The following is a 26,646-nucleotide window of genomic DNA, read 5'->3' on the forward strand; positions in this document are numbered from 1 at the left end:
TCCATCCTGCCTTGTATCAGCGGTTCAGGCTGCTGGTGGTGGTGTAATGGTGTGGGGGAGATTTTCTTGGCACACTATGGGTCCATTAGTACCAATTGAGCATGGTGTCAACGCCACAGCCTACCTGAGTATTGTTCTGACCATGTCCATCCCTTTATGAGCACAGTGTCTCCATCTTCTGATGGCTACTTCCAGCAGGATAACACAGCATGTCATAAAGCACCAATCATCTCAGACTGGTTTCTTGAACATGACAATGAGTTCACTGTACTCAAATGGCCTCCACAGTCACCAGAGCTCAATCCAATAGAGCACCTTTGGGATGTGGTAAAACGGGAGATTGGCATCATGGATGTGCAGCCGACAAATCTGCAGCAGCTGTGTGATGCTATCATGTCAATATGGAGCAAAATCTCTGAGGAATATTTCCAGTAGCTTGTTGAATCTGAAGGATTAAGGCAGTTCTGAAGGCAAAAGTGGTCCAACCCGGTACTAGTGAGGTGTACCTAATAAAGTGGCCGATGTATGTGCGTTTATTGCATATATTTCTGTAATGTAAAGCTGGATTTTTAATATCATTATTTAATTTTTCTTGATTTCTTTGAAGTAGAATATATTATTTAGAATAACTACTGTATAAAGGCACTTTACAATAAATAGATTATTCATAAATACTCACTTTTTTACTGTAAAGTGCTTACATAAACACTAGTCAGGACAAAAATAACTCCATCTGTCTCTCACATTCAATACAATTTTACTCTAAGGCTGAAATACTGTTTAAATACATGGAGAAATACAATCTTGATGCAGCACTTTACCTTAATATATATAATATTATTGATTTTATTCTATTAATTTTTGTTTGTTGTGTTTTAGTGCATAATTTGCTCTTATTTGCACCTTCACTGATGATTTATAATGCAATAATACTTTTTTGTACAGCATTATTCATCCATATTTTACATTAGTTGTCATTTCAGTAACAAGAAAACACACATGTTGTGTCTGTCTCCACATTCTGGTGGTCAATTCCTCCTAATTTAGTATTTTTGTTCAATGTAAACAGTGTATATGTTCTGGTTTTACATATAATAAGCCTACTAGTATTATCTCGTAATACCCCTGCTGAAAAAATCCAGCTTAAACCAGCCTAGGCCAAGACCTAGCTAAGACCAGGCTGGAAATGGTTGGAAACCAGCCTGGAAATGGCCAAAACCCCTCTAAAACCAGGCTGGTCAGGCTGGCCTAGGCTGGTTTAAGCTGTTTTTTTTAGTAGGGACGTGTTTATAATTCTTTGTCATAGACCTACAGGTAAACACCTGAAGTACAAAAACAAAAGGAGTTTTCCAGAAAGCCTGAGTGTCTTGGCATATGTTGTCCTGCAGATGGCGCTGTCGCTGTGTAATTTACCTGTAATATTCAGTGGCGGCGCTGAACTGGCCCAGGAATATCAGAGCATTACCCAGGTTACTGTAAGCTCTTCGCTCGGCTGCTTTATCACCAAACTCCTTGGCAATCGAAAGTCGCTGAAAACAACAAGTAGATATTAACGCTGCGTCCCATTTCGCATACTTATACTGCGCTGTAAAAGTGAAGAACAAGTGCTTACTTTTAAGTGTGTAACAGAAAAAAGTCTAGAAGGGATACAGCTGCGGACACTTACGTCAATGAAGCATACATTTTGTGACACTGTACTGTTCAACAATAAACATGTTTACAGTACTATGTGGGTTGGGTGCGGCTAGGCGTTAATAAATTACAATTTAATAGGGGTAATTTAATTAATAATATGAATAATATTTGATATACTGTTTTTACATTACCGTTATGGTTGGGTTTGAGGTCAAGGTATAGGTAGACGCTAATAAAATGCAATTCCATGGATATTTTAATAAGTAATATGAATAATACTCTGTATATTCACTGTTTTTACATTACTGTAATGGTTGGGTTAAGAGTTGGGGTGGGGGTATACAATAATAAAATACAATTAATGGGTAACTTAATCAACAAATAATTCTCGTTATTTCCGACCGCAGCTGTATCCCTTATGCAAACTTCCTCAACGTCATGTTCCTAAATTACTTTCCATGTTAATCATCTCGACACATCATCCACATTTCTGTCAGATTCTAATACCTTCAATATTGAAGATTAAGCTGCGTATTAATCTGCCATTCGCGAGTCATTCATGCACGGAAATCTCCTCAGAATATGCATAATCGTGCAGAATTCAGCTGTTAATGTCTAAACACGTCTTTGTAGAAGTTCACAATGTTGTTACAGATGAATTAGAACACTGATAACATGATTTAATTGTTTTCCAGTAGGCTAGATATTGATTAACAGTCGTTCAAACTAATTTACATAAGTCTCGCTACTTGACGGTTATTCTTGCTGCGCGTCCGCCATGTTTGTAGTTTGTTTACACTTTTCTCCCTGCTTTTGTAGTTCTAATCGAATTTACGTCCAACACGCAACAATTAGAAACAGATTCAAATGTTCCGATCATATTTAAGCATTATACGTTTATTTACATTAATTGATTTAGTTTACTATAAATTATACATGTATATAATTCAAGCTTAAGGAAAATTAATGCTTGAAATGTAAATATAGTCAACGAATGAGTCCGCGTTCAGTGTTTTACCTCTCGGTGGAACTTGATGGCCTCCACAAAATTGCCCAGCAGGTAATGAGTGTTTCCCAGGTTCCCGAAAGCTCTTCCCTGAGCAGCCCGATCCCCCAAATCCTTCACCAGAGACAGATTCATCCTGAACATGCGCGCACACACACATACAGAGTCAAACACACACAAAACAAACACACAAAAGCATTCATTTGCTCCATAAAGAAGCAGATTTGAATCAAAAACATCCTTAATTGTTCTTAAAGGGCACCTATTATGTGAGAAAAACATGCTTAAATGCATATGAATATCTCCAGCCTCTAATGGTAAACACGAATTAACTGTACTTGTTTTAATCAGACACTTGTCATTAATCAGATAACTTGTTATTATCAGGGAACACTTTGATTGACATTCTCCCTTTATATGCATCATCAGAGGGGGAAAGCCCCACCCACTAGTGCCCATCTCTCCCTCATTAGCATACACAGCAGCCCTGAGTGAGAAGCAGCCGTCTGTCCATTAGAATCAGCAGATAGTTTCATAGGGTTATAGAGCTTTAATGTGTATTAATCAGATTAAAAGCCTCTACCGTTTCATTGGGAGAGCAGTGGCTGGTGTTTAAAGGTCGCTGGTTCGAGTCTCGGCTGGGTCAATGTGTGTTTCTGTGTGGAGTTTGCATGTTCTCCCCGTGTTGGTGTGGGTTTCCTCCGGGTGCTCCGGATGAACTAAATTGTCCATAGTGTATGAGTGTGTGTGTGTGTGTGTGTGTGTGTGTGTGTGTGTGTGTGTATGGGTGTTTCCCAGTACTGGGATGCAGCTGGGAGGGCATCTGCTGTCTAAAACATATGCTGGAATAGTTGGCGGTTCATTCCGCTGTGGCGACCCCTGATTAATAAAGGGACTAAGCTGAAGGAAAATGAATGAATGAAATCTTAAATGTACACCTATGTGACGTGTAAATCATTTCCGTTCTCCTATTGTTCAAGTAAACGGAGACGCACAAGGGAGAATTTAATGAGCGTTTCAGGCCTCCGTCTGACACTCTTGCTCTCATTTACGAGTGTTTAACTTTCTGGATGTGCTAAGTGTGTGTTTATAATGAGTCTCTGGAGTGTGGAGAGCAGCTCTCAGTGGGGCTGCAGGATACTGGGAAACACACTGTGATATTAAGGCCCCGTTTACACTAATACACTTAAGCTTTAAAACTGCATTTTAGAATGGAAACGATCCACGTCCACACTGGCGTTTCACCTAGCGTTTCTGAACAGATCTCCGTCCACACTACACCGCTGAAAACACACATGACCACACACATACACTGCAGCGCATGCACACGTCTGAGCTCCAGGCAGTGAGTGGGTGCTCTGAGCACAGCTCCCCAGGTGAGAGCAGCGCACGTCAGACAGTTTATCAAGGATCTACCGCTGGATTTCATCTCACTATAGTTGTTAAACGTGATCTTTAATTAATCTCGCCTCCATCAAAGACTCTACGTTCAATTGAAACTATTACTTGTTCTCAGGTAAAGTGTATTGGCTGGTCGCAAAGACATATTATTCATGTAAAAGATAATATCTATCTATCTATCTATCTATCTATCTATCTATCTATCTATCTATCTATCTATCTATCTATCTATCTATCTATCTATCTATCTATCTATCTATCTATCTATCTATCTATATATATATATTAAGGGTGTAACGATACGCGTATTCATATTGAACCGTTCGGTACGAGACTTTAGGTTCGGTACGCATTACAAACATTCAGACTAATATCTAAAAAGATAAAAGAGAATAAGTACAAAATATAATGTTTTCAGTGGAACAATGCTCAACAAGGCATCCCAAATGACGTGACGGGCAACATGCTGCCATCCCCGCCCACCTCCAAACACTACTCAAGTCAGGCACACGCTGCACTAGCTCGCAAAATGGCTAGTAACGTTAATGTAATCCTCAACAGCGGGTCTGGGGTTTGGCAGCACTTTGGTTTCAGTACATTTATAGCTGTGGATCTGAGGAATATGCGCCCGAAATTTTATCTATGCGACGTCAAAATATATTTGGGAGCATTTGTGCGAGTGCATAAAATTGATGTCGTGTGACCAGTTTTCACAGCAAAATGTTCACCAACGTGCTCAGAATTAGGAGGCATTCACGCATTAAAGCACCTAAAAACACCAAATGCAGCGCTCGGGAGTGCTGTAAAACTGTTGTCATGTCAACTTGCTGCAGTAAACAAAGCCTGCAATGCTTGCCCCGCCTTCAAGCTCTTCTTATTGGCCCACTGCGCTCGAACAGAACACGAATGGATTGGTTAATATGAAGGTATTTTTAGTGCAAAACTCCCAAGCAGCTGTAAAAGTGTAATTTGTAGTAGTAAAGAATAGCCACAAACGTGTATCAGTAAATTTGTGTACGAGCAAATCTGCAAGTGTGTAGGTATTTTGTCTGCAACAAACACAACATATACACCTGTTCAAATCCTTCAGTGCAGGTGCACAAATCCCAAATACAGAAACTCATCCGCTCATGCTCTTTACTACTGATGCAGTGAATATGGTGCAAAACACATTCACACACCTGCATCCAGAAATGTGAAGTCACAGACAAAACTTGCACACCTGTAGATTAGAACATGTCTCCATGAAAGAGAGCTGAACGCATGTGGAATGATTTAAATGCACCACTGCCTATATTCACTGAGAAATGGAGGAAAATAATCATGTTCATAATGGTGTGCACTCAATTAAGCTGAGCACTGCATGTATTTACATCTTCTTTTATTGTTCTTCTTTTCTGAACTCACTCGTAGAAGGCCGTGGCTCTCTGCAGTGTTTCTCTGACGTCTGGAGGCAGATCTCCGCGCTCCTGGCAGACGCCCCACAGCTGCTGTTTGCCTTTAGCATGAAACACGTTCCCCATGTTATACAGAGCCCGCGCTTCACCCACCTGCACACAGCACACAACAATACACACCGCTTTACACTCAATCCAGGAGAACAGCAGGATCAAGACCCGCTCACACCATTTATTTACAGCAGTGCTTTTTCTTCTGATACAAATCAAATAACTTAATTGTTTTAACAAATGTAAGTGGATTGAACATGAAACAATTAAGTTGTCCCAAAAAAAACAACAACATAATAATTGTGTTGATTCAACTCATTTTAAATAAGTAGTTTGAACAAGCAGCAACAATCTGACTTTTTTCACGTGTATATAACCAAACTAGGAAAGGCAAGTTTATTTCTAGACCAATTTTATCCACAACGGTTATTCAAAGTGCTTTACATAAACAAGAATAAAAGAAACAAGTAGAAGAAATGAAAACAAGAATCAATAAAATGATTAAAAACAGATTAAAATGTGTTACAACAGGTTTTAAAAGGAATAAAAAAAGAAAAGAAAGACATAATAGTAGGGTTGGGTACCGAAACGGTACCTATGGAACTGATATGCACCGGACCGAATCAGCATTTGAATTTCGGTGCCTAATTCCAGTGCCACTGGCGCTGCGACAAGAATGTAAAGCAAGTCGCACACCAGAAGTGTCGCTCGGCGACGCGCAGTGCCATGCATTTTAGAATTCACAAGTCGGCGACTGTCTCAGGACACTGTCTCAGCGACATCTAAATAGTTTCATTTTAAATAACATGTGAATGTGCGCGTCTGGTGTGTGATACTTTCAACTGTCATGTGCGCACCGTGTCGCGGCTCAGAGCGGCGCATTGGGTGTGTGACGCTGTTAAGAAGCATCAAGGGGTGCATCAAAGGCACACATAAGTATGCGTTGCATCCCACCTTCTCTAAATATTTAATATTTAATCAATCTAAACAGCTTTAAGGGATATGGACACCGTCAGCGATGTCAGTTTGTTCTTGTTGCTTATAGAAGGTAAAGCACGCAGTACGGCGCATGCAGTGAGCGACACGCTTAATCAACACGCATGATCGCATTCATCTAATTTGCTTAGCTAAGCGGTCTACAGTATGGCTGTATTTTACAAGCAAGGATTCTGACACAACAACATGCAGCAGATGCTTTACAAGATGGAAACACGCCAAACTAATGAAATGTAAGGGCTCTTGGAATCAACTTAAAGGTGAGGAATGGACTGTCTTTGACAGCTTGTGACATCATCTGGCACTTTCAGTGAGTACGTTTACATGGACACCAATACCAATGTTAATATGAAAGTACTGATTGGCTGGGCCATTCTACAGCTTGATTTTCTTTCTCTGAAAGCATCTGAGAGCCTCCTCGGCTGTGTTTTGGATCACTGTCTTGCTGAAAAGGTTTTATCTTTATCATCTGCTAATGTAGATGTTGGACTGAAGCAGCTGATATTCAATTACACTGAGGAAGGGCAGAGGGTTGCTGAAGAACTACTGAGAGATTTCAGCTGCTGTCTGGGCTTTCACTGCTGAACTACACCTTCCTTCCTTCATGTGTTCAATACTTTTACCCTGCGACACTTCATTTTATCACTCAGAACTTCATTTGTAATCTAATTAGATCTGTTTTCTTTGCATATATGGATTTCTTCAGTTGTTATCAACATCCGGGGAAAATTTCAAGTCAACAGCACCTTTAGAAATATGTTTAATGAGAAAAATGGTGACGTGTTCAATCTTATTTTTTCTCACTGTATAGCTGTTAATCAATCCATCAGTGTGTGACCAGCGTCAGCACACACTCTGCCTCTATTCAGCGAGCGCTCAGGAAATAAATGAATTAAAGACTAATCCTGACAGAGGTGACACTGAAGCAGAGCTGTACTGTCTTGTCCTCCTCCTTCAGTATTTCTCCATGGATTAAGAGTGTTTTTCTCACCTTGTCTCCCTGCTCTTGAGAAATATCCAGGTGTCTCTGACAGCAAACCGCAGCTTCATCATATTGGCCCAAAACCTTCAGCGTGTTTCCCAGATTCCCGCTGGCCTTCCCTTCTCCGATACGGTCCCCGATCGTCCTGCATTTACACCACAAACACACGTTAAACACACCGGGAATAAACCTGCATCCCTACTTACAGATGAAGACCAAATTAACTGAATGAGTAATTCTGATTTCAATTATTAGGGCTGGACATCATGTAAACATCAGGCAAAATCATAAGATTAATTAGTTTGATTCAGCTAAAACCGATATGCTGTCAGACATCTACAGATAAATACATCACATTCTTTATAACCCATTGACAGCTTATTAAAGGGACTGACAGCCTGGACTTGTTTAAAGCCTTTTTTCCTATTTGGAGTGTGTTTGTGTATTTTGTGTTTTAGAGGTTACTAAACTTCATTTGGGATTAATAAACATGGTTTGTATAGTATATATTGTGCATCCCTACTAAATACTACTTATTCATTCACTTATATAAAAGCACATTGAATAGTTATATATAATGCTGTATGTATATATATGTATGTATGTATGTATGTATGTATGTATGTATGTATGTATGTATGTATGTATGTATGTATGTATGTATGCATGTATGCATGTATGCATGTATGTATGTATGCATGCATGTATGCATGTATGCATGTATGTATGTATATGTATGTATGTATGTATGTATGTATGCATGTATGCATGTATGTATGTATGTATATGCATGTATGTATATGTACATACATACATACATGCATACATGCATACATGCATACATGCATACATGCATACATGCATACATGCATACATGCATACATGCATACATGCATACATACATACATACATACACACATACATACACACATACACACATACATACACACATACATACATACATACATACATACATACATACATACATACATACATACATACATACATACATACATACATACATACATACATACACAAACAGTAGTTAACACTTGAAAAAGAGTGAATTCGATTCACTTCACATGTTAACTACTGTTCTAGTTGATGATCTGGTATCAGAAGTGTCTTATATGAAAGGTAAAGGCCTCTAGATTTAGCTTATTTGAGCTCAATATAATATGATCATGTCTTGATGTTGACTGATTTGATTAGGACAGTAAGGTCTGACTCTGCTTAGACTAAAGTCTGCTCACTGAACCTTCAATAATGTCCAGTATAGAATATGTGCTCATGCTGCAGTGGAAACAGAATGAATATTGTGTCTGACTCCATCATGAGCTTGGAGGACTGCATCCATACATCTCTGACATGACTCAAATCACTGATTAATAAAGTCATCTGGAATGGTGAAGAAAGCCTTCTTGCAGGACTCCCAGAGTTCATCAAGACTCTTTGTGTTCATCTTCAACGCCTCCTCCTTCATCTTACCCCAGACGTGCTCAATAATGTTCATGTCTGGTGACTGGGCTGGCCAATCCTGGAGCAGCTTGACCTTCTTTGCTTTCAGGATCTTTGATGTGGAGGCTGAAGCATGAGAAGGAGCGCTATACTGCTGGAGAATTGTCCCTCTCCTGTGGTTTGTAATGTAATGGGCAGCACAAATGTCTTGATACCTCAGGCTGTTAATGTTGATCCTCCACTCTGCAGATCTCCCCATACTGAATGTAACCCCAAACCATCATTTCTCCTTCACCAAACTTGACTGATTTCTGTGAGAATCTTGGTCCATGCTGGTTCCAGTAGGTCTTCTGCAGTATTGGTGATTATTGATGCAGATCAACAGATGATTCAGCAGAGAAATCACCTTCTGACACTTTTACACACGATCAACTAGAAGTCAGGGTATTATGTGTTGCTCTTACAACTGGGATTGATGACAAGACTTTAGTCAGGTAGTGGGTGGATGCATGTATAAATATAACATCAATAACAATACTCATTGATTTTTCTCACCGTGCGAGTGTCAGGTCGTGTCTGTGGTACTCCATCGCTTTACCGTACTCCTTCAGGTAAAAGTAAGCATTTCCCAGCTGGCTGTAAATGGCACTGAGGGTCTTGAGATCTTCCGTTCCCACCTGAACAGCGGCTTCGAAGAACGCTGTACCCCCTTTAAAATCACCCGCTTTACACAGCCTCTCACCCTCCAGCGCCAGCTCCAGACACGACGCCTCCATCCTGAAAACACCACAAATAATAACACACTTCAGTAAAACATTCAAAATAATGAGCATTATATCAGATACTGTCCACACACACACTCAGCAGAAATAATACACTCCATTAAAACATTCATTCATTTTCCTTCAGCTTAGTCCCTTTACTTATCAGGGGTCACCACAGCAGAATGAACCGCCAACTATTCCGGCATATGTTTTACGCAGCGGATGCCCTTCCAGCCGCAACCCAGTACTGGAAAACACCCATACACACTCATTCACACACACTCATACACTACGGCCAATTTAGTTGATCAGTTCCCCTATAGCGCATGTGTTTGGACTGTGGGGGAAACCGGAGCACCCAGAGGAAACCCACACCAACACAGGGAGAACATGCAAACTCCACACAGAAATGCCAACTGACCCAGCTGAGGCTCAAACCAGAGACCTTCTTGCTGTGAGGCAATCGTGCTACCCACTGCACCACCGTGACACCCTTGTGTTAGCCATTTTAATTTAATAAATCAGGATGTTTTGAGCTTTAGTGTTGTCGTCTTTTTGTATAAATCACAAATAAAGGCCACAAACAACCACAGCGGATCATGACAGAATCATATATACCAACAAAACTGACGCGCTTTATATGGGTTTTAAGTAAAAGTGCAAACACTATTAAACTGACCACTGCAAACCCAAGTCCATTACTAGTGCCAGACAGAATCTGCAGACATTTCTTGCTATTTCTGTGGAGAATTCTGTCAAAAATCAGCGGATTTACACAGGAGGATTTTAGGAGTGTCATAACTAAAAACTTGAAATAAAAAAATAATACATTTATTTAACGTCTACAATGCAAATCCAATTGGATCCACTTATTTGGTAAAGAAAATGCAAGTCTCTCATTTAATATCTCTACTAAAAGACTGGAAATATTACTGTACTATCTGTATTGTAAATAAATCATGAACATTTTCATATTACTATTATTACATCACAATAATATTCATTGTAGTCCCTTTATTAATCTGGGGTTGCCACAGCGGAATGAACCGCCAACTTATCCAGCACATGTTTTATGCAGCGGATGCCCTTCCAGCTGCAACCCATCACTGGGAAACACATACACACTTATTCACACACACATACACTATGGACAATTTAGCCTTCCCAATTCAGCTGTACGGCATGTGTTTGGACTGTGGGGGAAACTAGAGCATACAGAAGAAACCAAGACAAATACAGGGAGAACATGCAAACACCAACTGACCCAGCCGAGGCTCGAACCAGCGACCTTATTGCTGTGAGGCGACAGCACTACCTACTGCGCCACTGTGTCTTCCCACAATATTATTAGTGAAATGAATTTAAAAACTGAATAAATATTAACTTTACACACAGGTAAACGCATAGGGTCCTATCACACACCCGGCGCAATAAGGTGCAAGACATGTTTCCACGACGTGTTGCTATTTTCAGACCAATGCAACTTTAATTTTCCTGTTATCCGCAACATTGTTTAAATAGCAAATTCATTTGCCCCACTTTGTGGACTCATGGGTGATTCGGTCTACAGGAGGTGTGTTAAGGCACATTGTTGGTGTGTTGCTATTTTGAGGAACTGAAATAGACTGCCCAATAGACCAGCTGAAAGCAGATCTAAAGTCTAGCGCAGAACACGTTAGTTATGCGCCTCACTTACACATTGCTTGGAATATGCAGGATGCACAGCAATATGAAAAACTGTACAAAAGCACGCACATCCCTCTTAACTGGGTGCTCAGGCAAAAAACGCGAACGGTGCAAATTAAATACTCAAAGACGGAAACACCAAAGCTCCAAAATGCTAAATTTATTAAATGAAAAAGGCTGACACAAAGCGTGTAACGTTTCCAGCCACACGGCTCTTCATCAGACGTATGAGCCATGTGGCTGGAAACGTTACACGCTTTGTGTCGCCCTTTTTCATTTAATAAATTGAGCATTTGTTGGAGCTTTGGTGTTTTCGCCTTTGAACAGCAATATGCAAATATCTTTACAAATGAAAAATTATTCAAGGATTATAAATAATTTTTATAAATTTTAACTTTCTACATAAATATAAACACTACTGCCTCCATGCCTTCTTCATCTCAGGGGGCTTTTTTAAAGTAAATTCGTGTCAATTTACTTTGGTATAATGTTATTATTATTAGGAGTAATATTCATTATATGCATATTGATATTTGTTTTATTAAAAACAAGCTTAGATTTGTCCATCTGTCAGGTTTTAGACCATATGGAGCACAGCATGTGTGTTTGGATATAACTCAGTGTTTTGACCACACTTCATTATTATTGTTCATTTATTCCTTTGCTGGAGATTAGAACTGAATTTAGAAATAGTTTTGACAAATCTTTCCGCTTAACAAAGGAAATTAAATATGTAGGCTAATGGATATCTGTGCGTACAACACGTTTCTTTGTCACGAAAGAGAGAAAGTGAAAGTAAAGAGGCTGAATGGAGGAGGCTCGTTTTTTATCCTCGCGCTGCAGATGCTCTGTTTAAATGTTTTCTCGCTAGTGAAGCCTTTAGTTTTTACACTTAAAGTTCGCTATGTAATTAGCAAATGCACCATGATGCGACGCAATTGACTCTTAAAGGGAATGAGAGACGAGACTCTGGTTTATTCTCAAAGCACACCTATAACTGATTAAGAGAATAAGCTCAACCCTGTTAGACCATGCGCCATGGCGCAGACTGTATTTATCCATCCTTAAAATAGCAAAAGTAGATTCAGACACGGCCTTAATGCTTTTGCGTCATGAGCTTTAGACTTTTAGACTTTGCAGATAGATCTTTAAAATAGAGCCCACAGACTTAATGATGAAATCTACGTAAATCAGCATGTGCAGATTGTGTGTGGGCCTATCCACTACTAATGTAAAATAATGCAGACTGCTTAAATGTGATGGGCAACATTCGATTCTGTTAGTAACTGTTGTAAGATGACAATTAGACTTGATGATAACTGAAGCTGAATGTGTGATTCAGTAGGCGGAGGCGTTAAATAGATACAAGTTCATATTTTCAAGACTAAATATTCCTAAGTATAACACTACAACAACGCTAGGCTTTTCACAAAGGCTGCAAATGAATCTGTATGTGCTTCCAAGAGAAACGATGTGAGTTTCAGGAATGTTTTGGTCCAGGAACGAGACCGAAGAGCATTTCTTGCAGAGCTTCTATTGTTCTAATGTGATATTCAGCCTTATTTCAGTCAGCCTGGCTTTCTCATTACAGTCAGAAGTAAAACATATTCCCGTCTCTGTGGTCTGAAACGCATTATATCTGACAAGCAGCTCCTGGTTCAGTTTCTCCTCCATTAACGTCTGAAGTTTTTCAGCTTGGCTGCTGCGTTCGAGAGATTTATTCAGCTCTGCGGTCTGGAAAATATTCCGGCTCCCACATCCACCTCTGCTTTGTTTCTCTCTGGGTCAGTCTGACTGAATAACACCACGCAGCATTTAGACATGTTTCTGTAATGATATACGAGTGCTGCTTGTATTGGGAAAAGTGTGTTGCTACGTGGTTGCTAGGGTCAATCTTTAATGCATTGATTAGTTCAAATCACAGAAATTAGCGTTCATCTAAAACTCCACATCTATAATCCTCTTAGTCTATGCTGACGTTATGTTCAGCAGCTCAAACACTCTAATGGCTAATGGACAGACGGCTGCTTCACACTCAGGGCTGCTGTTTGTGCTAATGAGATGGAGAGATGGGCACTAGTGGGCGGGGCTTTCCCCCTCTGATGACACGTACAAAGGGAGAATGTCAATCAAAGTGTTCCTGCAGACTGTTTTAGTCAAGCCTGATTATAAAGACACAGGGTTAATACATGTCTACGATGCGAAGCTGGTTATATTCACACACTGCTGGGTTTAAACTCTGTATAGAAGTGATTTCTGCATAGTAGGTGTCCTTTAATGCACCGTGAGTTAGCTTTATTTACATTAACCAACGTTAACATGAATAAACACTGTTATGAATGTATTGTTTGTTCATGTTAGTAACTAATACAACCTTTTTGTAAAGTGTTACCATTAAAGTATTGTTTGTACTTTGACTTAAAGTAGGTGATCTGCCAAAATGCTATCCGTTAGCATAATGTCTTTAACATAGTCCCTCCCGTGCCATCCAGCTATTTCAGAGTGAATATTCAGAGTAGCGGTGAACAATATAGTGAGCACATCACAGGCTGTCACTGTTCAAAGATGACCCAATGTGAATATAAAAGCATCTTCAGCTCAGTAAAGCAGGCTAGGCGGAACAGCGATATTTACTGATGTTCTGTTGTTAAACTGAATGAAAAACTACATTATCGATGCTGTAAAAGGACCTTATGAAGCTGAAAATAGCCACATCAATCATTCACCGGGAGATTTCAGTGGCTGAACAACACTTCTGTGCATATAACCCATTCACAACAACCCAATCTACATCAGCGTGACTAAATTAGTTTAAAACAGAACATCACCTGTCTGACAGAAATACTTCAGCTATGATGTCCAGAACTCCCATCCTGATTTAGGAGTTTAACAAGTTTTGATTCAGCATTTGTTTATACCACCGTCACAATCTGTCTCTCTCTCTCTCTCTCTCTCTCTCTCTCTCTCATTATGAAAATGAATATGTTTCTCCATTTCTCAGTGAATATAGGCATTGTGTTTTGGTGCATTTAAACAAAACAGATTTATTTAACAGAGATATTTACTACAATAATATTTTAGTCACCGAACATCTTTAGAAATTGAAAGATAAAACAATTAAATCAAGCTAAATATTGCAAAAATACATTACAACCTACAAAATTTCAACTACATTTTTCAAATCTTTTGCTTCTCTTGATTTTTCCTCTTTTTTTAATATATATATATATATATATATATATATATATATATATATATATATATATATATATATATATATATATATATATATATATATATATATAAATAATTGGGCTGTACTAGTTTTGGAAGCGTACAGTAGATAAGCTCCAGATTTGGCTTCAGTACTGACTAATCTAATGTATATTCAATTCCCCTTTATTTGTACAGCACTTTTACAATGTAGATTGTGTCAAAGCAGCTTCACATAAAAGGTCATAGTAAGTTTGTTTATGCACAAATATAATATTGCATAGCTTCCTATTAGAAATATGAATTATAAAGAGAGATTAGTGAGCACGGTATATGCTGAGCACTGTACAAATCTATATTAGTTAACACAGTTTGGGCTGCTTATCAGAATTATGGGAACTATTGGGCTGACAAATGTTGACTGGATGACCATTTTTTAGTTTTATGCCTCATACAGAATATAAAAATACACATAAATACATTTAGCTCATTTACTTCTATCAGTACTAGAGGAATGTGAAGAGACTTTCAACACCAGCACAACTAAACATGCTTCTGAACACAATCTCCTACTGCTCCTTTACGAAATACTGAAAAGCAGGACTTTATACTTGTACTGAACTATTTGATTGGGTCATCTGTACTTTCATTCAGGTGCCTAATTTTAGTACTTTGCCCAGCGTTGACTAAATTGATATATCATGCAAAAATAAAGCATCAAAATCCTGGAGGACCTCGGTTTGGTAGAGCACTGGAAAAGAAATATTGCACTGTAAAACTCATCTATTCATGAACAGTTTGCGTATTTAGGTGTGCTTTGTGTTTATTTGTGGTTGTGAAGTGCATTATGGGATGTTGATGTCCACTTAAGATGTTGAAAATTCACCTCTACAGTTTAACAAAGTGACTTTTAGTGACATTTTAGTCATTTAAAGTAATAATATAAATGTAAAAGAACCTATATTTAGAGAAATAAGTCTGTAAAATAACAGTAGATGTGCTGCAGTTTATTACGAGGCTTCTGTAGCGTAATACACAGACAATACAGCACTGCACACTATTAAAAATGTCAATAAAAGTCTATTTTTATAACTTTTCAAGGTTAAACGTTGTTGGAGGAAAGATCAAGATCCCATAATGCAGCTCAGAAGCAGAAATAAACAATAAAAACATGAAACACAAAATATGGAAAACTGCTAATTAAGGGATATATTTTTCCTCCCTATTAATAACACAGGATAACACTCCTGGAGTACCTGCATTTGGGTTTGGTGCGCGTCTTCTGGACATACATCCCTAGCTCCTGGTTTATGGATCTCAGTGTTGCGTGCGGTCTGGGGCCCTGATGAACCAGACGGCACACTGCTATCTGCGCCCCGCTGAGCGGAAACGCTGCTTCAGTCGACATCGTCCACCAGAATATAGAATCAATCAGATTTAGAAAGTCGCAAAACCCTGAAGAAGTCCAGCGTCACGTTGAGCGAGTCTCCAGAGCATTGCACTTCCACATAATTAATATTAATAACCCAGCAGACAGTCCTCTGAGATCTTTAGTAGATGAACTGAAAAACACACACACAGGAGTGGAAAACACACTCGTCCAGAACACGCACTGATTGTTCATGTCTCCTGAAGAACGCTCTAAGACGCAGCACGACTGGCCTAATTCTGCTGAAGGACGGCGAGGGCACAGGACACAAGCAGATAATCCTGTTCCCGCTGACCCGAAGAGCTCACACACACACACACACACACACACACACACACACACACACACACACACACACACACACACACACACACACACACACACACACACACACACATTTTCTTGTTGCAATTAATTGCTGAAGCCTAAAGAACATTAGAGTAGTTGTGCATTCATTCACAGTATGACAGTATGACAGAAAGAAACCATATGCATGCATTTCCTAAAGGAAAGTTTAGTCATGCATTCTGTCTCGGTATAAAATAGGCACAATATATGCAACTGATCTGTCTTATTTTAGCTTGTATTGAAATTTCAAGTTGCATATTTCCAGGAATAACCAATATAATACATTCCAGGAGTCAAAATGATCAATTTAAGCCAAAAATCAGTGGAATATTTAGCAAAAATCCTGTTCTATGAAAACATTTGGCAAGTATCCGACTGTAAATATAACAAAATCTATTCTTGATTATTAATATGCTTTGCTGAGAGCTTAATTCAAGCAAGTTTATTGATAGAAACAATATGCATGCATTTCCTACAGAAAAGTATAGTCATGCATACCTCCACAGTACAAAACAAGCACACTATATACAACTAATCCATCTTTATTAGCTTATATTGAACTCTCACGATGCATATGTGCTGTAATAGTCAACAATATCATTTAAATTATCATTACAATCATTTAAAGAATAATGGTGAAGATCATGTTCTGTGAAAACATTTCGTACGTTTCCTACTGTATAACCAAAATCTATTAACATGCATTGTTAAGAGCTTCATTTGAACAGCTTCACTGATTAAATTAAGTATGCATGTATTCTTAAAAGCATATTACACGCAAATAATCTGTTTTTATTGATATAGAAATGTGCATGGGTATATTTGCTGGATTATACTATAAAATGAGTCAAAATGATCACTTTCGTATGTCAGAAATGTTTGGAATATTAAGTAAAGACCATGTGCTATGAAGACATTATGTACGCTGCCTACTGTAAATATCAAACATTTATTTTAGATTAGTGAAATGCCTTGCTAAGAGCTTAACTTGGATTCCTTTGTTGACAGAATAAATATGCATGCATTTCCTAAAGAAAATTTGACTTATGCATTCCTTAAAGCACATTAAATGCAACTCATCTGCCTTTACATATATAGAAATCTCAAGTGGCGTGGGTAGATTTGCTGGAATAGTGCCTACGATACATTGAATGAGTCAAAATGATCCATTTTAAGCCAAAAATGAGTAGAATACAGAGTAAAGACTAAATGTTTCTTTTTGATTAGTGAAATGCTTTGCTAAGAGCTTCATTTGATCAAGTTAATTCACAGAATAAATGTGCATGCATTCACTAAAGAACATTAGAGTAGTTATGCGTTCTTCCACAGTACAAAACAAGCACTCTAAATCCAACTAATCTGCATGAGAACATTCAAGCAGCACAGGAATATTAGCTGGACTAGACAAAAATACATTGTGTGAATATTTTGCAATGCCATAAATCATTATAATATTGAGTTAAAGGACCTTGTTGAAATGTCTTTATTGAGTAGAAAAATCTCAATTATAGATTTCACAGCACTATCATCACCTGCTGGTTTGGCCATGATCTCTTCACAGTGGTTCATCAGCTCTCACAGCGCAGGCACACTCACAGAATGATTCCCTGTCATGCACACGTTTGATCCGAGCGTGTGTGAGATTTAGTCTCGTGTCGCTTTACAATTTCAGACTGCCAATTAAGCAGCAGGCTGAGATCCTGGATCAATATTTAACGCTCCAGTGTGAACTAAACCACTGGCAGCAGGTACACCCCAATCTAAAGGCAAAGCAAAAATACTATAGTACTGTCTTTGAACCTTACTATAGTGAAGTGTATTATACTCGATATATGTTATAGCATCTCTTTGTTAATGAATGCTCCAGCATACTGTAGCATTAACTATAGTGAACTAATAAACTGTACTATAGTATGCTTTAGTTTTTACTACAGTAAACTGTGGTGTGTTGTAGTATAATATACCCTACAGTTGTAGAAAATTACAGCATTTGGTCATTTTTATATTACTATAGTTCTTGTGTTACCATAGCAACAGTAGAATCCCCGCAGGATATCAAATGCTATATTTGTTGTTACCACAGCAACCGTAGAATGACCACAACAGATGGATCACTGTAGTTGTGTTACCATAGCAACAGTAGAACCACCACAACAGATTGATTACTATAGTTGCTGTGTTACCATAGCAACAGCAGAATCCCCACAACAAATTGATTACAATAGTTGTTGTGTAACCATAGCAACAGTAGAATTACAACAGATCGATTACTATATTTGTTGTTACCACAGCAACCGTAGAATCACCACAACAGATGGATCACTGTAGTTGTGTTACCATAGCAACAGTAGAACCACCACAACAGATCGATTACTATACTTGCTGTGTTACCATAGCAACAGTAGAATCCCCACAACAGATTGATTACGATAGTTGTTGTGTAACCATAGCAACAGAAGAATTACAACAGATCGATTACTATACTTGCTGTTACCATAGCAACAGTAGAATCCCCACAACAGATTGATTACGATAGTTGTTGTGTAACCATAGCAACAGAAGAATTACAACAGATCGATTACTATAGTTGTTGTTACCATAGCAACAGTAGAATCACCACAACATATCAAATACTATATTTGTTGTTACCATAGCAACAGTACAATCACCACAACAGATGGATTACTGTAGTTGTGTTCCCATAGCAACAGTACAATCACCACAACAGATCAATTAGTAGTTGCTGTGTTACCATAGCAACTATAGAATCACCACAACATATCAAATACTATATTTGTTTTTACCATAGCAACCGTAGTGGTTGACTATAGTGGTTGTGTTACTATAGAAACCGTGCAATCACCACAACAGAATGAGTACTATAGTTATGTTACTATACCTTATATAATTACTATAGTTGTTGAGTTACCACAGCAACCATAGAATCGCCAAAACATCATTACTATAGTTGGTGTTACCATAGCAACCTCAGAAACATAACAGATCAAATACTATAACCGTGTTACCATAGCAACCATAGAATCACCACAACAGCTTAATTCAAGTACTTTACTACAGTATGGTTCAAAAACAGCGCAGTATTTACTATGATTTTACTACAGTATTTTCTCTTGTGGGATGGATTTGCTTCGCTCGTCTTCCTTTGATTAATCAGGCACCGCTCCTGCAACTGCTCTTTCTAATGGTCTTGTGGATTACTCGCTGGCTAATCCAGAATTACGGCTAATGAGATTTGGAACAACCGGGATTAAAGTGGAGCATTTAGTAATTAGCTGAGTGTTCTGACATCATTACGCTCACCCACTGAATGAAATAAGGTGATACACTCACTGACACCATCACCAGCCAATCTGAGCTGCTGTGTATGCTGAAATAAAGTGCACACCGCTGAAAACACTGGGAATAAAGGACAAAACGTGCAGTGCAATGAGCGTTTGTTGAGCACAGTTTAATGAGGTCATGTGACAGTGCATCACATGACCTCAGAAACGGGAAGCTCTAGAGGTTTACTCTGCACACTGGGTCACATATTAGAGCATAGCACTGTAACTCAGCTGCAGAGGAGGTAAAAGCCAAGACTCCAGTGCTTCAGCCAAATAAAACAGCTCCCGGAGTCACGTCAGGCAACTCGAACAAATGGACTAAAAGAAACGCCTTCATATAGTCTGATTTACACTTCTAGTTTCCACAGGGTCAACCATACATTTACTGCTTAAAGGGACAGGTCACCCAAAACAGACCTCATGTAGTCTCACTTCACTTTCTCCAAATCTTCATGAGTCTCTACTGAACACAAAAGAAGACATTTCAAAAAATGTTGCAAAGCTGTTTCTATTCACTTTCGCAGTATTAGTTTTTCCTACTATGGAAGTCAATGGGTATCAGCATTCTTCAAAATATCTTCTTATGCATTCAATAAAAGAAAGAAACATGGAAAACGGGTATCACGGTGGTGCAGTGGGTAGATGACTGCCTCACATAAAGAATGTCGCTAGTTTGAGTCCCGGCTGGGTCAGTAAGTGTTTCTGTGTGGAGTTTGCATGTTCTCCCCGTGTTGGCGTGGGTTTCCCCCACAGTCCAAACACATGCGCTATAGGGGAACTGATTAACTAAACTGGCCGTAGTGTGTGTGTGTGTATGGATGCTTCCCAGTACTGGGTTGCAGCTGGAAGGGCATTTGCTGCGTTAAACTAATGCTGAAATAGTTGGCGGTTCATTCTGCCGGTGACCCTTATAAATAAGGGACTAAGCCAAAGTAAAATGATGAATGAATACGTTTTCATTTTTGGGTGAACCGTCCCTTTAAGTGTGTTCAGGGTTGCCAAGTCAAACATTTTCCATCCAAATGACAACTAGGACACATATTTCCCTGAAAAGCTATACACACACATAAAATCTTCACTTATTTATGATTTAATCATCAGATTGTAATAATTATTGTGAAAATAATTAACGATTCATGATGCAAACTTGGAAAAGATCCCAGAAAAGCCTTTAGATTTCTTTCTGCTGATGGACAGAATACAGAAACATAAAGCCCAAATTTAATCTGAACTCTTGCTTAAAGTCAGCGTGAAAGCCTGCGAGAAAAACAATACAGGCAAACTAAAACTATACAGCCGCACTTCCTAATAGCTATCAAATTCTTTTCCTGCATCTGCCAATAATATAGACCAGGGGTCACCAATCTCAGTCCTGGAGGGCCGGGGTCCCTGCAGGGTTTAGCTCCAGCTTGCCTCAACACACCTGCCTGGATGTTTCAAGTATACCTAGTAAGACCTTGATTAGCTCATTCAGGTGTGTTTGATTAGAGTTGGAGCTAAAATCTGCAGGACACCGGCCCTCCAGGAACAAGTTTGGTGACCCCTGGTATAGACTAACACATAGATATATATTTTCAGCATCTAACCACAACATAGAAAACAACATCCAAAATTCAATGCAACGTTAAAATGTTTTCCACGTGTTACAAAGACAAAGATTAACTTTATTTAATGACTAGATTTATCAAATTAACTATTAATTAATTATCAAAAACAAAAGTACAGATCAGACAGATTAGACATGTGCACACATTTATTCCAGTCTAGTTGAGCTGCTCAAGCATTCGATTTTCACAGACAGCCCAAATCAAGCTTTGTTTTAGCCAAGCCATCTATTAGAGTTCATTTACACACATACATCATGCTTGCTGGGTTACCTTCGCACTGACGCTGGCTTTAACACACCGACTAAACCCTGTTATGATTAAAAACAGTCCATATTGAAAACACTGTTGACCCAAAGCACATCACTACTGACTGTAAACGGTGCGACGTGAGGATGTTTTCCACTCCAGAGCCAGTTACTTCATCGACTGATAGAAATACACAGATTATAAATTAAATTATTATGTGACGAGGCTGAGATCAGTATAAAGAGCACATATACTATGGAGAGAGATTAGACTCAATAATAATTCACGCAAAAGACACGATGTACACATGCGTAGCCAAATTCACGTACGTAAAATATTTATTTATACTTACAAAAACAATTCACATGCACAAAATAAAAATACATTTTCATAAAATACGTTTCACAAATGCAAAACACCATTTGCAAATATATAAGAGTGTACAACAAGTATTGAATGTTTAAAATTCACGAGTTCATCCTGAATGAGAATGTGCAAATCCTCTCTCACGTACGACTCACCCTGAATACGAGTGTGTGCATTTTTGAGACTTTCCTGCCAGAAACAGGCAACTCGTACCTCTCAGCCAATCAGATGAGAGCTGTACTCGATGTCAACCACTCTGCGCTCCTTTTGCGCAGTCTGTTCCTCTAACCAACATGGCGGATACTCCTGTAAGTCAATACTGTTTCCTACTAGTTTGTGTATACGCTTTTTATAGTAGAATCTGAGTGTATTTCCAGTAACTCAATAGAAAAGTGCTTGTGTTAAGTCTATGCTAATTTAAGTGTATAGTAATAAATGTGCAAAGCATCTTGTATTAGCCGCCATGTTGTAATTTGAACAAACCTTGTTGTTTAAATTATGTTAGGGATGAACTAATTTGATTCTTGAGGTTTGTTGTCCCTGCGTTCTCAGGGAGTTGTGATTGGTTGAACAGTAAGTTGCATCTTATTGGCTACAGGGCACGAGTGACTCACGTGGGAGGTGTGTGCTGACAGGAAAGTCTCAAAAATGCACACACTCGTATTCAGGGTGAGTCGTACGTGAGAGAGGATTTGCACATTCTCATTCAGGATGAACTCGTAAATTTTAAACATTCAATACTTGTTGTACACTCTTATATATTTGCAAATGGTGTTTTGCATTTGTGAAACGTATTTTATGAAAATGTATTTTTATTTTGTGCATGTGAATTGTTTTTGTAAGTATAAATAAATATTTTACGTACGTGAATTTGGCTACGCATGTGTACATCGTGTCTTTTGCGTGAATTATTATTGAGTCTAATCTCTCTCCATAATATACTGTGTGTCTAACTTTGCAGCACAGGTTCACTAAAACTTATAAATGTTAAGGGCTGCATTTATTTCATCATAAATACAGCACAAATTGTAAACCTGAGAAATGTTATTGCAGTATAAAATAACTGTTTAAAAGTAGTTTATCATTTAATTTAATCATTTATTCCAGTGATTTTAAATGATGATCAATATTCAGCTTCATCACTCCAGCCTTCAGAGTCACATGATCCTTCAGAAATCACTCTAATATTCATTATCATTCATTCACTCACTTTCAGCCTAGTCCCTTTATTAATCAGGGGTCGCCACAGCGGAATGAACCGCCAACTTGTCCAGCATATGTTTTACACAGCGAATGCCCTTCCGGCTGCAACCCAGTACTGGGAAACACCCATACACACTTATTCACACTCATGCACAAAGGACAATTAATCTTTTCCAGTTCCAAATAGCGCATGTGTTTGGACCTATGGGGGAAACCGGAGCATCCGGAAGAAACCCACACCAACATGGGGAGAACATGCAAACTCCACACAGAAACACCAGCTGATCCAGCAGAGACTCAAACCAGTGACCTTCACTGTGAGGCCACAGTGCTAACCACTGAGCCACCGGGTCACCTCATTCTTAGATCGCAGGTTTTCAAATAGTTGCATCTCAGCCAAATATTATCCAATAATAACAAATCACACACCAATGCAAAGCTTATAGATTACGCATATAAATCACTGAGTCTTATTACTGGCTTTGTGATCCAGAGTCACCTACAGCTGAACTATTATATTTTACTTTTGATAAATATGTGAAACGAAGGCCACAGAAGCTGATGAAGTACCAATCCAGCAGTAAAGAAGAGCTCAATAAACTATAGAAAACTAAGATCAATAGTACAAATGGCAGATGTTACCACTTCCCAACATTAAAAACACTCAGTAATGCATGATTATACTGGCTTTACAGGCAGTGCATGTGATTATAAAGGAAGTCAATGAAGCAAAAACAGCCCCAACACAACCAAAGGGGAGTCAATCTGCCCAGAGTTGATGAGTTTAGGAAAAATTCCAAAGCATTTCCCAAAATATGTGTCAGAATAAGATTCATCAGCAAAAATCATCCCAATTTCTGAAACACAGAGAAACATGAGGCCAAATTAAGCCTCAAAATCTGCCCAGAGTGGATGAAAACAACCCAGCAGCACACAAGGGATAAATGTGTCATATTTTGGACCCGCAAGTCAGCAGGAGGGAATGACACACTGCTCCACATGTCAGAAACACAGCGTCAGACAGTCGTGGCTTCACCACTGACAGGAACAGGAGAAAGCAGATGTTTCACTTTGCAGACCCACACATTACTAAACCCCCCCCCCAGTGGAGGACGAGCACATGCAGGATATCAGAAAGCAAACTCCACTGCTGAAATGTTCTGTGTAACTGTCCGGCACGCATGCAAACATCAGGGCTGAACATGCAAATGTCCTTCAACAGAGGAAAAACAGCCTAAACACTGACCTCACGTCTGATTACATGTGCTGTACCCAAAAATGCATCTCATTCCTGCAGGATTCATCAAGTAACACAGCAAGAAGGTCACTGGGTCAAGTCCTGGCTGGGTCAGTTGGCGTTTCTGTGTGGAGTTTGCATGTTCTCCCTGTGTTGGTGTGGGTTTCCTCCGGGTGCTCCGGTTTCCCCCATAGTCCAAACACATGCGCTGTTGGGGAAATTGATTAACTAAATTGGCTGTAGTGTACGAGTGTGTGTGTGAATGAGTGTGTAGGGGTGTTTCCCAGTACTGGGTTGCAGCTGGAAAAACATGCTGGAATAGTTGGCGGTTCATTCCACTGTGGCGACCCCTGATGAATAAAGGGACTAAGCTGAATGAAAATAAAATAACCCAATGTTGGGTTTGTCCATATTTGGCCTGATGTACGTTGATGACAGCAGCATGTTTTTAGCGTGTGATTATTTTAGGAATCTTACTGACGTTAAAGTCACAGCTCACACAAAATGTAAATCGGGTCATCATTTACACTTCTTCCAATCATGTTTGAGTTTTACTCTCTCACACGAGAAGATATTTTGAAGAATGTTCGCAACCAGTAGCCATTGACTTCCATTCATTTCAATTTCCCTACTATGGGTTAGTGCTGATTAATGGTGACTAATTGTGTACAACAGTTATTCATAAACACACATGCAAATGATCAGTTTGCTGTTATAAGTAGTAAAAATACACATTACTCAAAGTAATTATGCAAAGCCAGCTATATTTTGAACGCAACTACTAGTCATGATCATTCAAATACACATGGCTACTGGTTTCCAACATGCTTCAAAATATCTTCTTCTGTGTTTATAAGAGAAAAAAGCATTAAGTTTTGGGTTTACTTGATTAAAGTGATTACATGATATATTTTGTGAGCCAACCCTTTAAATTAATATTAATATATAGGCCTACTTTAACCCTTTAAAGGGCTCTCTTTAATATATTCATTGGAAATGACAGTGTATATAAATACACACACACGCACACACATATACACACACACGCATTCATGGGATGGCTTAAATCAAAACATAAATGGCAACCGGTTTCCAACATTCTTCGAAATATCTTCTCTTGTGTTTAAAAGAGAAACCCCTGATCAAGCTATACAATCACTTGAGTGTCCTAAACTGATGTTTTTGTGTGAAGCAGCCCTTTGGCCGTGCACACACGTGTGTGGTTTGAGGAGATATAAAGGTCTGTTTTCTACAAATCTGCGCGCTGGATCTGACAGCCCGTCTCCAGCCCCGTCATGCCCACGTCTACAAGCCGAGCGCAGGGCCTCCGTCGCCGGCAGAGCCTCCAGATCGCCCCGCTGACGCTCCTCCAGACCCCCTGAGCACCGGAGATTCTTACCTGGAATGCAGGCGCTTGCTGGCCGGATCCGAGTCCGCGGCGCCTGCTGCCTGAGCCATGGAGGATCCGCAGAGGAGCTCCAGCTGACCGCTTCCCTGTTCCTCTGGAGCCCTTCAGTCCTCAGTGTGTGTGTGTGTGTGTGTGTGTGTGTGTTTCTGCTGAGGAAGTGAGGTATTGTGCAAATAAACCATAAAAGGCAAGTCCCTCCTCTTAGTGACGACGCTGAGCAGGAAGCTGTGTGTGTGTGTGTGTGTGTGTGTGTGTGTGTGTGTGTGTGTGTGTGTGTGCGTGCGTGTGTGTGCGTGTGCGTGCCTGCGTGCGTGCGTGCGTGATATTTGAATTTACCTAACTCCCATAATCTCTATATTTCATTAAGTGTTTTTATTTTTTATTTTTAATCAAATATGTTCATAAAATATATATAATCAAGGATACAGTGAGTTCTGTCGGCTCTTTCCACACATCGCCGCTAGATGGCGCTGGTAATTCACGCAGTGCTGTTTGTCAAGTTTTTAAAACAATTTATCAGTAACATTTTTTTTAATTAAATGTTGTTGTTTTTTATTTGAAATCATTTATTTTTTAATTACAACGCACACTAATTTTGGTCAAAAATTGTATGTTTGTTTGAATAATAAAGACATAAAATTAAACCGGACATACATGGGTTCAAAACTTTTCAATGCACAAGCAAAATATTCTCGCAAACAACGATTGTAGATGTGCAATAAATGACATCAGAACAGAGAGCAAAATGAATGTGCAGGAAAACTGCATAATAGGACAATAGTTTAGTTTTTTGCAATCCAAAATATTTATTATCATTGACATAAGATTTTTAATTTTCTTTTTTTATTTGCAATATTTTAATTTTAATT

At 39.0% G+C, this 26,646-nt stretch overlaps 1 protein-coding gene across 1 annotated transcript in view; it reads right to left on the reverse strand.

The window, feature by feature from the left end:
- The window catches only part of gpsm1b (G protein signaling modulator 1b), a 43,967-nt gene extending 18,054 nt beyond the window's left edge, over positions 1-25,913 (reverse strand). The window contains exons 1-6 of the mRNA XM_056458877.1: positions 25,769-25,913; positions 9,482-9,703; positions 7,478-7,613; positions 5,450-5,592; positions 2,654-2,777; positions 1,414-1,529 (exon numbers count right to left, since the gene is read on the reverse strand). Coding sequence (XP_056314852.1) covers positions 1,414-1,529; positions 2,654-2,777; positions 5,450-5,592; positions 7,478-7,613; positions 9,482-9,703; positions 25,769-25,827 — 800 coding nt within the window. The 5' untranslated portion in view covers positions 25,828-25,913. The remainder of the gene's footprint in view (positions 1-1,413; positions 1,530-2,653; positions 2,778-5,449; positions 5,593-7,477; positions 7,614-9,481; positions 9,704-25,768) is intronic.
- Between the last annotated feature and the right edge of the window lie 733 nt (positions 25,914-26,646).

The sequence above is a fragment of the Danio aesculapii genome, chromosome 5 (assembly GCF_903798145.1).
Source record: "Danio aesculapii chromosome 5, fDanAes4.1, whole genome shotgun sequence".
In the NCBI taxonomy this organism is placed as follows: Eukaryota; Metazoa; Chordata; class Actinopteri; order Cypriniformes; family Danionidae; genus Danio; species Danio aesculapii.